Genomic DNA, 12459 nt, shown 5'->3' with positions numbered 1-12459 from the left:
GACTGCGGAAGCAGGAAATGAGCGCCATCTTGGCACACTCGGTGGGAGGGGTAATCTAGCGCAGGCTTCAAGGGCTGCAGCAGGCCTCACCCAATGGTCCCTAGGATTTTTGGTTCTGAAGCCGCGATTCGCGGCATGGGCTCTCTACATATATTACATATGATGTATCACCAAATTTTTTTAAAAGGAAAATATTTTAAAATGGAGATTTGAATCAGAAAAAGTTGAAAAAGAATGCAAAACATTATTGTCTTTTACTGAACATACTTATGATGGCAGTATATTTAATACAATCCTATCATATATGTAGTATGTATGCCAGAGAATTGACAGAAAATGATTTTAAAATTTCATATTAACTAATAAAATTGAGTAAGTTAGTAAAATATTTGTTTCCTGTCTCCCTTTTCAGAAAGCGTAATGAGTAATTTTTTTTTTTTTTTAGGAGGAACTGTAGCTAGCAGTGGTCAGACCCATGACTGTGGATGTCATCGGTGTCACCCACTGATTGTTTGGTCACTGTAAAAGATGTGAACAATTTGGGTAGGGTTCAGATGGTAAGTTTATTAGAGGATTAGAAAAGTAAGGCCTATATTTTTAGTCCATTTGGTCCATTATTCCAAATTTCCTCATTCTGTGTTATTTAAAAGCTTAAAGTTTTGGAGGCAGAGAAGTCCCAGTATCAGGATATCATCGGATTCAGTGTCTGGTGTGTTCTTGCTGTGATCCTGCTGTGGAAGAGGCATACAAGGTCTTTCAGACCCCTTTCATCCCATTCACAAGGAGGTCATCCTCATGAACTTAGCACTTTGCAAAAGGCTCACTTTTTTTTTTTTTTTTTTTTTTTGCATAATATTGGGGATTGAACTGAAGGCATTGCATGTGATCAGAAACCAGTAAGGAAGCTTAGCTAAATTGACACCTACAGCTCTTTATTTTTATTTGACACAGGAGCTTTGTGTATTTTCCAGGTTGATCTTGAACTTGTGATCCTCCTGTCTAATCTCCCAAGTATCTGGGGTTGCAGGCATGTGCCACCACACCTGAAGCTCATTCTTAATACAGTACCATTTCCTTGGATGTTGGGTTTCAACATACAGAATTTGAAAGTACATGATCATTCAGAACATAGCATGTTAAAGCACCTGAAATGATTAAGCATGAAGTTTAATGGTTGCTCTAATAGGAGTCTTCACTGTCCTCTGAGTGATATTTTATAGGCGGCTCTAGTTTACGAAAGGATAGTATTTCAAAACTTCATTCCTCAGTCAGCTGATAAGAACAGATGACAAAGTCATGAATAATATAGCTGTAGAAGTAGCAAAGTATATATTGCCTTGAAAAATAATAGGAAATAGATTATATCAAAAAGTGTTTGGGAATTCATGGCCTTGAGTAACTCCTGGATATATACACTTTGTAGAATTCATAAACACTGGGTATGAGGTATTCTTATTAGGTCATTAGTTTATCTGATGGAGGGTAGGAGAAGGGTAAGACTTAATGACTGGATGTGGCAGGCACTTTCAGTAGTCAAGTTAGTAATTTGCAACTCTCTTCTATAGTCCATTATAACTATCATCACCTTTTTCTGATGTGCTGTGTATTTGTTACATGACAATCCCATTGTTTTTATTTTCTCAAGTCCTCTCTGAGGTTGCTCCCATAGAGCAAACTGACTAAAAATTGGTTGATCAGTAATAATGGCCTTTTCTAAGGTTCCTTTAGTAGGCTGAAGTTGGGGCCCTCATTTGGATTCTAGGTCGGCATGTTTAGGAAAAGATGGGGGCAGTAGGATTCAGAAGTTACAGCACTTTAATTTCTCTGAGTCAGTTCCTGGGATCTCAGCTTTTGTTCGGATATGGCAACACCTTACCATCGTGAGGATGGGCTTAAAGCAATGTATATTAATCCTGTTCCCGAGGACTTCATCTAGTGTTCAAATTTGAGGACCCTAAATTGGTAGAACCTGAATTTGCCTAGGGTTTTGTTGTTTTTATAGACTAAGTCAGAGTGGTTTTTATGTTTTAGTGTGAATCAGAATCTTTCTGGTTGAAGTTGTAATTGGATTATTTGTTCCTTTCTTAGCTTGTGGGGCAGGTGCTTATGCCATATCCTTGGCCCGTTGTTCCTTTTTTAATTTTTTGAGACAGGATCTTGCTATGCAGTTCAGGCTTACCTTGAACTCACTGTGTAGCTGGGGCTGGCCTTAAACTTGTGTTGACTCTCCTGTTTTACTCTTCTGAATGCTGGGATTACAGGTGTGCGCCACCATGCTCAGCTTGCTTTATTTAACTGTATTAAGGAAAAAGCGTAAACATATTCAAAAGCAGATATAATAGCAATATGAGTACCTATGTATCCATTATCAAATTTCTGTCATAGTTTTCGATTAGTCTCATTGTACTTATATCCTTGACAGTTTTTTTCTCTTTTGTATTATTATTTCACATATTTAGTACACGGCCTACAGGGTCTTACTATGTAGATCAGACTCATAGCGATCCTCCTGTTTCAGCCTCCTGATCACTGTCTCAGTGTGCCCCGGGGGCAGGCCTGGCATGGCATGTCGGGGATTGAACCCCGGCCTCTGCACTTTGCTTAAGCAGGCGCTTTAGTCTGCTGAGCTATCTGGCCGGCCCAGGGATTATTTTCTTCTTCTTTTTTTTTGTGCAGGGTCTCACTACACAGCCCAGACTGGTAATGATCCTTCTAATTTCTGCCTCCATAGTGCTGGTATTACAGGTGCTCGACACCACGCCTGGACTCCATCACCAGCTCAGCACAACTGAGGATGGGGGCCGGTGCAGCATGCAGAGCCAGGGATCGAACCCTGACCCCTGTGCTTACCTAAGCAAGCGCTAAGTCCGCTGAGCTATACCACCGGCCCTGGATTATTTTCTTTTGATGGTGTAGGGGATTGTACCATGGGCCTCATTTTTGCTAAGCAAGCACTCTACCACTGAGGTACACCCTTAGTCTTCATTGTTGCTGTTCTTATTTTTTTTTCTTATTTTATTTAAAATATAATAACAGTGGTGTTTCAAAACAAGATTGTAGGAGACACAGTGGTTAGTACCTTATGTATTGTCTTCAATTTAGTTGTTTAGATTACAAGAGTTCTTCTGTAAATATGAAATACATTTTAATAGATTAAAAAACATTGAACAGGTAATTGGTACACCTGGTAAAAAATTAAAGGTGAAAAGGATATACAGCGAGAAGCAAATTTTTCCAGTGCTTCTGTATTTTTATTATTATCTCAAGGCAAAGATGCTCATAATTTCTTCATATATCAACAGATACCCAGTGGTTATGCTAATATATGTATATACTATCCTTTAAAATTAAACATATGATAACTATTGTAAAGCATGTGAATTTGTTAGAATCTTGTTTTTTTCATATAACAATGTCATCTTGATAATCAGGGCATACAAATAGTAAATAAAGTTTTTTTCACTTCAGATACTATGCTATATAAAGCAGCTACCATGATTAGACTGGACTCAGGTGAGGAGTTTGGACAGGTACTATGGGGGCATCTTGTCCCTGCTGTCCAGAGTTCAGAGACAAAGACTGGGTTGATTCAGTGCCTGAGGCAGAGCCAACTGGAGCCTCCCTACACTTTGGCACTGGCTGGGAGGATTCAAACACAAGAAAAGCTACCCTGAGTAACTATGTGCTTTCCTCACACAGTGGTCAAGACTTGTCACATCATGATGGCTCAGGCTTTTAAGCACTTGTGTTTAAGAAACAAGGCAAATGTGTTGTTTTTTGAATTGGCTTTGAAAAATCAATCACACAGTATTACCTCTGCTGGAGTATGTTAGTAAAAGCAGTTACTAGTCTAGTCAAAGAGATCTGGGGGGATGTCACTGTACCCCACAGTTGATAGTGACATAATTTTTGGACAGTTTTATGTAGGGTGTTTGTGGTTTGTGTGTGCATGCTTGTGTGTTGCTGGGGAAGGAACCCATGGCTTCACAAATGCTAGGCAGGTATTCTACTAATACTAGGGTTATGGCTTTAGCTCTGTGACCATTTTTTAAAAAACTCTCATAAGGGGAGCTTGGAAATGATCCTTTTCATTTGAGAAATGATACAACAGGCCAAGCAGATGTTTAGAACCTTCTCAGGGCATTGAGCAGGTGGGACAGGATAATGACGAGTGGAGCTGGGTGTTGGGTTCTGCATTGAGCTCAAGTCATTCTGTGGACTGAACCTTAGAGAAGCAGGTTGTCAGTGTAGTGCCACCATCATTTAAATAAGCAGCTGCCCCCAAAGTGCTGTAGTTCGCAGCAGCCCCTCTTGCCATCCATGTATCACTGGGCTTTGGAGAAGCTGGTAGGCTGGACCCAGGGCTGTGGCTAGTGCCCCTGAGACCACTGAGGTACAAGAATGCCAGAGTTTCGTGGAAGACAGAGTTTGGATTGATGCTACCACAAACCAAGGAGCAAATATTGCCCACAGCCCAAGGATCTGTGGTCATCTCTGTTAAACCAGATGGCCTATTGCAGTACAGTGTTCTTAGGGTATCCTCCCAGCCTCATGCAAACTACTCAGAATTCCTGCTTCATTTCATCATACTGACAAGCCTTCTCTATCAGACTTCAAGAGAAGTCAGACTTCTAGGCTGGGATCGAATCCCGGCCTCTGCTCTCTGCCTAAGCAAAGCTTAGAGCTTGTCTGCTGAGCTGTCTGACCAGTCGTCCTTTTTTTTTTTTTTTTTTGAGACTTTTTGAGGCGGAGTCTTCCTAAATTGCCCAGAATGGGCTTGAAATTGTGATCCTCCTGCCTCAGCATCCAAGAATGCTGAAATTAAGGTGTGAATCCCAGCCCCCCTACTTTGTTAGGTTTTATAGCCTTTTTTTTTTTTTAAGACCAAGTCAATTTAGCATGTGATGGATAGCACAGAATCTTTTTTCTTTAAACATTTATTTATTTATTGTGTGTGTGAGTGTGTGTGTGTGTGTGTGGCCAGCTCAGTCCACCAGGGGGCGGGGCTGGCTGGCATGTGGTGCTGGGGGATCGAACCCCAGTCCCTGTTCTTTCCCAAGTTTGTTCCAGGTAGGTGCTTTAGACCACTGAGCCATCTCGCCAGCCCTTGCTTTTTCTTTTTGCTACATCTTCTTAACTTTGTGACCTTGGACCAATTACTGAATTCCTTTGTATTTTAGTTTTCTTAACAGAAAACTGAGAAGTTACTATTTCTATTAAAGTATTATAAAGGAAATATATTTAGAGTTAGCTCTTATCATTTTTAATATTATAGATACATACTGTGATGGCAATTGACGTTTGTGATTTGTTAGAATAGTAGATGACTTCATAATTAACACTATATAGAGTTTCACATTGTGAAGATTGAAGGTAGTTTGAAGTTAATCCATCCATCTGAAATTCATTAAACAAGTGGTAACTGGGCATTTTGAGTTAGGTGTGCAAAGGAGAGGAATATGGGGACTGCTGTGAGAACTCTTGAGTGCCCAGCTCTACCGGAGCATCACTGGTATCTGTGTATGTGTATCCTAGGATAGGCTTTAGCAAGAAGGTATTATGTTACTTTGATCTAAATCTAAAGGATTTTACTAAATAAATACTCAAGGAGATGTTCAAAGACATGAAGAGATATGTAGAGTTTCTGCATTTGGCTTATCTGCTTATTTTTTGAGATAGGGTCTCACTTGCCCAGGCCTCCCTTGAACTCCTCCTGGAGCCTAGCATGGCCTTGCCTTTGCAATTGTTCTGTCTCAGCCTCCTCTGAGTGCTGGATTACAGTCATGTGTTCCCATGCTCAATTTATCTGATTTTTTTAATACTTCAGTATTTATATGAAGTTTTTACCACACGGGAAACTTTCAAATAATTGGTGCAAATATAAAATATGGAGTATTAAAGTGTTGATTTTTACCATGTGATTGCCGGCATGCCCTGCTGGCTGCTCTCCAGGTGTGACTGAGATGGTGATTGAGACTGGGCATGGTGGCACATGCCTGTAATCTCAATGCTTGGGAGGCGAAAAACAGGAGAATTGCTGAGACCCATCTACATAGACCTTATAGACCCTGACCTAAATACATAAAAATAAATAAATATCATGTGATTGCTTTGACTTATGTTTCTATATTGTGTGGGAGGCCATGTATTTGAATGATACATTGTATACTTGTATAACAGTAGGCTTTTTTAGCTGTGGTACTGAGGATTGGTTGCTCTGTGTGTTTTGAGTTCTAATAAATAGATCAGGAGGTTTTGAATTAAGTTCATTGTATATAAATCAAATAAAATAGAGTGCTAGGTAAGAAAATCAGTTCTAGTAAAATATTAAATTCCTTTTCATGTATATGTAAATATTATTTTAAAAGTTGTTATGTACTTAATGGTCTTATGGTTAGAATATTGGGAATTTTACTCTTATTAACCTTAAATCCTTTTTGGAGATAGAGCTAAAAGAAAGAGAATATTGTTGGTCTTTGGAAACGTAGATGATTTTAAATAATCTATTTTTCAAATATAAGACTGAAGACTATTAATTGTAGGACATGTAAAGGAGTACCCCTATCATAAAATAACAAGCTGAGAAGCAATGTGAAGGTAACTAGGTAGTCATTAAGTTGTCTTTGTAGTGTAATGCCCTTTACGATCAAAGGATAATACTGTATATTTACAGTATTTACAATTTACTGTATAAATACAATCTAAGATCAGATGTTCATGAAATAGTCAACCTTTTTTTAGTGAAAATCCCTGCCAGTATTTTTAAATATACATTTAAGACATGCATAATTATTATTTTTACTTTCCAAGGTAGTTTTTCACCTTTAGTTTTAAGGAATGTAACTATAAACTATAATTATGTAATATACATTATTTGTCCTTGTCATTGGTTCATAAATATTAATTTGTTGACAGAAAACTATTTTTGTTGTAAGCATACAGTTTAAGGGCTTTTCCCTAAGGAAAATGGTTGGTGCAGTTTTAGGGGCCTGTCTTGGCCATTTTAGCTCTTCAATAAATATGTCTTGAGTGAATCAACACACTTTGACAGCATCCCAATTCTTTAATACACTAATTAACTGGTATGGAGATATTATTAATGTCTTCATCAAGGGAAAAATCTTAATGGATTATTATATTATTAATAGATTATAGGTTGAACCCTGTAAAGTTTTCTTCTTGAGATTTAAAATTGAGAGAAAATGATGTCATTAATATGTCCTTTTTCTTTTGTAGGTATGGCCTCACAAGTCTTGGTCTACCCACCATATGTTTATCAAACTCAGTCAAGTGCCTTTTGTAGTGTGAAGAAACTCAAAGTAGAGCCAAGCAGTTGTGTGTTCCAGGAAAGAAACTATCCACAGACCTATGTGAATGGTAGAAACTTTGGAAATTCTCATCATCCCACAAAGATACCATTTAGTAGACTTCGAGGACAGAACTTTTCATTGCAGACAAGTGCTGTTGTTTTAAAAAACACTGCAGGTGCTACAAAGGTCATAGCAGCTCAAGGGCGGCCAGTTCAAGTGGAGGCACCTGAGATTGGGGTGTGGCGACAGAGGTTACATTTCCTAGAAGGCCCCCAGCGATGTGGATTGAAGCGCAAGAGTGAGGAGTTGGATACTCATAGCAGCGCAATGCAGATTGTTGATGAGTTGTCCATACTTCCTGCAATGTTGCAAACCAACATGGGGAATCCAGTGACAGTTGTGACAACTACTACCGGATCAAAACAGAATTGTACCACTGGAGAAGGTGACTATCAGTTAGTGCAGCATGAAGTCTTATGCTCCTTGAAAAATACGTATGAAGTCCTTGATTTTCTGGGTCGAGGCACTTTCGGCCAGGTGGTTAAATGCTGGAAAAGGGGGACAAATGAAATTGTAGCAATCAAAATTTTGAAGAACCACCCTTCTTATGCACGTCAAGGTCAAATAGAAGTGAGCATATTGGCAAGACTTAGTACTGAAAATGCTGATGAGTATAACTTTGTACGAGCTTATGAATGCTTTCAGCACCGTAACCATACTTGCTTAGTCTTTGAGATGCTGGAACAAAACTTATATGACTTTCTGAAACAAAATAAATTCAGTCCCCTGCCACTAAAAGTGATTCGGCCCATTCTCCAACAAGTGGCCACTGCACTTAAAAAACTGAAAAGTCTTGGCTTAATTCATGCTGACCTCAAACCAGAGAATATTATGTTGGTGGATCCTGTTCGGCAGCCATACAGGGTGAAAGTAATAGATTTTGGGTCAGCCAGTCACGTATCAAAGACTGTTTGTTCAACATATCTACAATCTCGGTACTACAGGTAGGTGATAGCTACTTTTTGGTTTAATAATGATGGCTTTCTGCTAAGTGAAATAATTTTGTATGTGTAAATGGTAAAAGAACTGTTTTTTTTAGGGAAATCAAGACAAGATCAAGGTTAGGTTTGAGTTTTTAAAAATATTTAAAAAATAAACACATAAAATTTGCCCAGTCTATGCTGCTTTTATGCTTGAAGCATCTGTTTGAATTGTTAATAGAAGACATGAAGGGTTGGCTTGTGATAATGTGATCAAATAGAAGTGTTGGGTGGGTGTGGTAGCACACACTTGTAATTCCAGTACTCTTGAGTACTTGGCTGCACAGTGAGTTCAAGGCCAGTCTGAACAACATAGGAAAGGCCTGTCTCAAAATGAAAACAAAAGCAGAAGTTCTTAAATTTTGAAAAAATGTTTATAGTTATTTGAATATAATTATTTTGTATATATCTTTCACTTTGTGTTTGAGAAAAATTGTTTAAAGATATAACCTCCCATAACTGAGAATTTAGAAATATCATAAGAATTCAAAATGTAAGTCTGATTAATGATTTTAAGATTCAGATAGATTTCCATGGCTGCCCTGAATTGTTTTCCCCTGCATATATGATATGAGTAATGCTGTTTTGGTGTTGCTACTGCCAGTGGAATTTACAGAATGAAATAATTTTCATCTAAATATCAATAAAGGGCTACACTGTTGTGATTAATGCAGCACTAGCCTGAAAGTACTGTAGTCTATGGGGCCAGCTAATGATCACCAAGACTCAAGAGTGCCAGAAATTCTTCCATGAGTAGGAAAACGGTTTTGAGTTCATTGTTTCATAGTTTTGAGAATAAATTATTTTCACTTCAGCCTGAATGAATTTATGGTCTTTTGCACTTACTGTAGGGCCCCTACAGTACAGTGGAGTCAATATAGGAGCAAAACTGGCAGTGACACTAGTCATTCATAAATTCTAAATAGACAGATACACAGTTTATTATTAGACCATGAGGGTTATAATATTTGGCTCCCACAAAGGACTTTTTTCTCTCATTGCATCTGCCTTTTACTATTTCTGATTACCTTGGTTTGCCTTCTTTCAAGATGTCTTATAGTATACAGGGCAAGATAAAGGAGAAATTGGCTGAAACAAAATTAACTCTAAATAGGTCCTATCATCAGTACGATATCATAAGGAATCTTTTATCTGTGTCATTTAGTGATAATAAAGTTTATTAAGAGGGCCTGCCCCTTAGCTCAGTTCTTTAAGTGGCTGCTTCAACAAAGCACTCAGGCTCAGGTTGCTGTGGTTCGATCCCCACAACTCAAGCCAGCCAAACCTGCCCTGAAGGCATTCGGAGCAAAAAAAAAAAAAAGTTTATTAAAATGTTTTAAGAATTAAAAGTAGCTTTATTTGCCTTTGGTAGATTTCAGATTCTGTGGTTTTATTGTCTCTTTCAATTTAATGGAACATGACTAGTTTTTAATTTTTCTTAAAGTGATTTTGAAATCTTACAGAATAACATGACAACAAAAGTGTTCTTTTTTTCCTTTGTACACTGTGAATTGTATCTGAAGAACTTTTAGTAGTCTGCTGCCACATTATATAAACTCCCAGCTCCAGCTGCTTGGGCCCTATATTTAGTTCACTTATTAGTAAATGACTTCATGGTATTTGGGTCTTACTTTATTCTCCATGTCAGATTTAGCACTGTGTGATACCTAACTTCCTTTTACAATTTGAAATCTTTCGGTAAGAGTAAAATTTTTTAAAAGTCTTATTTTTTATACTTGAGAATATCTATTGGTTTATTAAATGTTTCATGATTGGAAAAGAAATCCTTAAAAAAGCAATTTGAAATGCTAAATATTTTATTACTTGTTCTTAGCATTAGGCTTTTGCACAAATATTATGTGTTAGAAATTTAAAAAGTTATGAATAATTACTGAGTACAATTAATAGTTTCTAATTTATGTTCATGCATGCATCTCAGGTAAATATGTACCCTTTCACAAGCTATACAATGGCAGTGCTATAATACAGGTTCTATATTTAAAGTTTAAAAGAGGTTTATATTTGTAAATAAACATTTTGATTGATATTGCCTGGATATTGAAAATAGACTTTATGGAAATTAGTTTGAAGGGTTAGAATACTAAATAAATATTAAGGTAGATAGTATATTGTAGACACTTAATTAGGCATTGTTATATGGTGTAATTTTGTATGAAAATGGCAAATAATTATTTGTTATTTCAATAATTGTTTGCACTTGATGTTTGGAACCCTGCTATTTCTGTTCTAATTTTTAGCTACATTCCAAAGTTGATTCAGTAGTCAAGTATCTCAGATTTGATTTTTTACTCTTTATTAAAAATATATAGTGTTTTAAATCAGAGCAATAAATGGAAACATACTAAATTAAGTACTTTCAAGCTAAACACAGTAGGAATCCAATTTCCAAGGTAAATGATAGTGCTTAAGTTCATGTGTTATCCTGTTTCTTTGAAATGTGCCACAGCCACACAAATGTAGTAGAAGTATCTTAAAATAGACAGGGGCCAGCAGCCAGCGGCCAGAAATTGTTGACTACTATAGATGGTTAGGCTGTCTAGCTCTTGCAGTGACAGAAGCCAGAAGTACATGTTAAGGGCGTTGATTTGCTCAAGGTCAGCATGTTCTAAATACAGCTGCCTGAGTATGGTTTCTGTCAAGAACACATAGAGCTCTTGAATGCATAAAAGGTTTTAGCAGTAGAAGGTGCTGTATTTATGAGGTGTGGTGGCAACATTCAGGTCATGAATTTCTCTTCTTAAAATTTTTTAAGTACAAAGGTTTATCCTGGTGGTTCTGAGCCATTTGAGGGTAGCAAGAGGAAAGTGAGCTGTAAAGTACAGAGCAGTTATGTTTTCCTAATTTAGTTTTGAACTAATTAGTATTGAATTAAAACATGCTTTATAGGTATGAGAGTTTTGTTGAGTGTTAGAGTAGTTGCCTAACATGTGTGAGGGCCTGGCTTTTATCCCAGCACTGAAAAAAGAAAGAAAGGAAGAGAGAAAGAGAAAGAAAGAAAAAGGCTTTTTCTTCTACACACAGTAGTTACAAAAATGCATGGAACAGTGAAATTTAAACCTACTGGTTCTTGTTGAGCGCATACTCATCTCCCATTTCTTTTTAGATCCTGAAGTATCAAAGTTTCTCTATCAAAATTAAGACACATAGACTCAAAAAATATTTTATACAGGATACTTTATAATGGAATACGATATGTACTTTTTCAAAGTGTTTTTTCTTAAATCCTAGTGTTCTACTTCTCAGGTTTATGAGATAAATTAAAAATAATTTTATTGAGGTAAAATTTACTTACTGTATCTTAAAACTTCATCCACAATACAGTCCAGTGGCTTTTAGTATATTCACTGTACCCAGTTGTGGACTGATGAAGACCATCAGTTTTAGAACATTTAGACATGCTGGCCCCACCCCCAGGGTGCGCTGAGAGGCAAGTGAGACCGGGCGTGGTGGCATGCACCTGTAATCCCAGCTCTTGGGAGGCTGTAAACAGGCGGATCACTGAATCTGATCTAGTAGTGAGACCCTGAACACCCTGTAGCCCCTTTCCTAAAAAAAAACAAAACAAAACCCCAAAACCAAAACCAAAAAAAAGAACATTTATATTATCCCTAAAAGAAACCCCTCTGGCTCCTTAGTCATTGGTTCCCAGTCACCCAGTCTGCCTACCCTTATGTAATCACTTATCTTCTTTGTCCAGGTATATTTTCCCCTCCAGGTGAGTCATAAAAATGTAGCCTTCCAGTGTGTGATCCTTTTGATGAGATTTGTTTTCACTTAGGACAGTGTTTTCAAGTGTCAGCCATACAGCATATAACAGCATGCTCATCTTTTGACCAAGTAGTTTGCTGTTTAGGTACCACATTTTGTGTATACATTCATCATTGATTGCAGATATCTTAAAATTCTATCAGGGAAAAGATACAGGAATACAAATTGTAATATTGTCCATAAGTCGCTAAGCTATCTCCCTGGCACAGTTAGGTATTTTTTTCACAATATTTTGTGTCTCTAAGGTGTGAATTAATGTGCTGGATACTGCTTTTATTTTATTTTTTTATTTATTTTATTTTATTTTTTTGACATCAGTT

General features: G+C 37.3%; 1 protein-coding gene across 3 annotated transcripts in view; it reads left to right on the top strand.

Annotated features, from left to right (window-relative positions):
• Window positions 1-12459, top strand: part of Hipk3 (homeodomain interacting protein kinase 3) — a 101902-nt gene that overhangs the window by 18241 nt on the left and 71202 nt on the right. For 2 of the 3 annotated variants that reach the window (XM_023710708.1, XM_004627063.2), the window contains exon 2: window positions 7237-8314. In XM_023710708.1, coding sequence (XP_023566476.1) covers window positions 7239-8314 — 1076 coding nt within the window. In that variant the 5' untranslated portion in view covers window positions 7237-7238. Of the gene's footprint in view, window positions 1-7234; window positions 8315-12459 lie in introns of those variants that run through there. The other variant, XM_004627062.2, reaches the window with a different exon arrangement.

This window comes from Octodon degus, unplaced genomic scaffold (genome assembly GCF_000260255.1).
Source record: "Octodon degus isolate 3935 unplaced genomic scaffold, OctDeg1.0 scaffold00018, whole genome shotgun sequence".
Classification (NCBI taxonomy): Eukaryota; Metazoa; Chordata; class Mammalia; order Rodentia; family Octodontidae; genus Octodon; species Octodon degus.
This window is presented reverse-complemented; position numbering and strand designations above follow the sequence as displayed.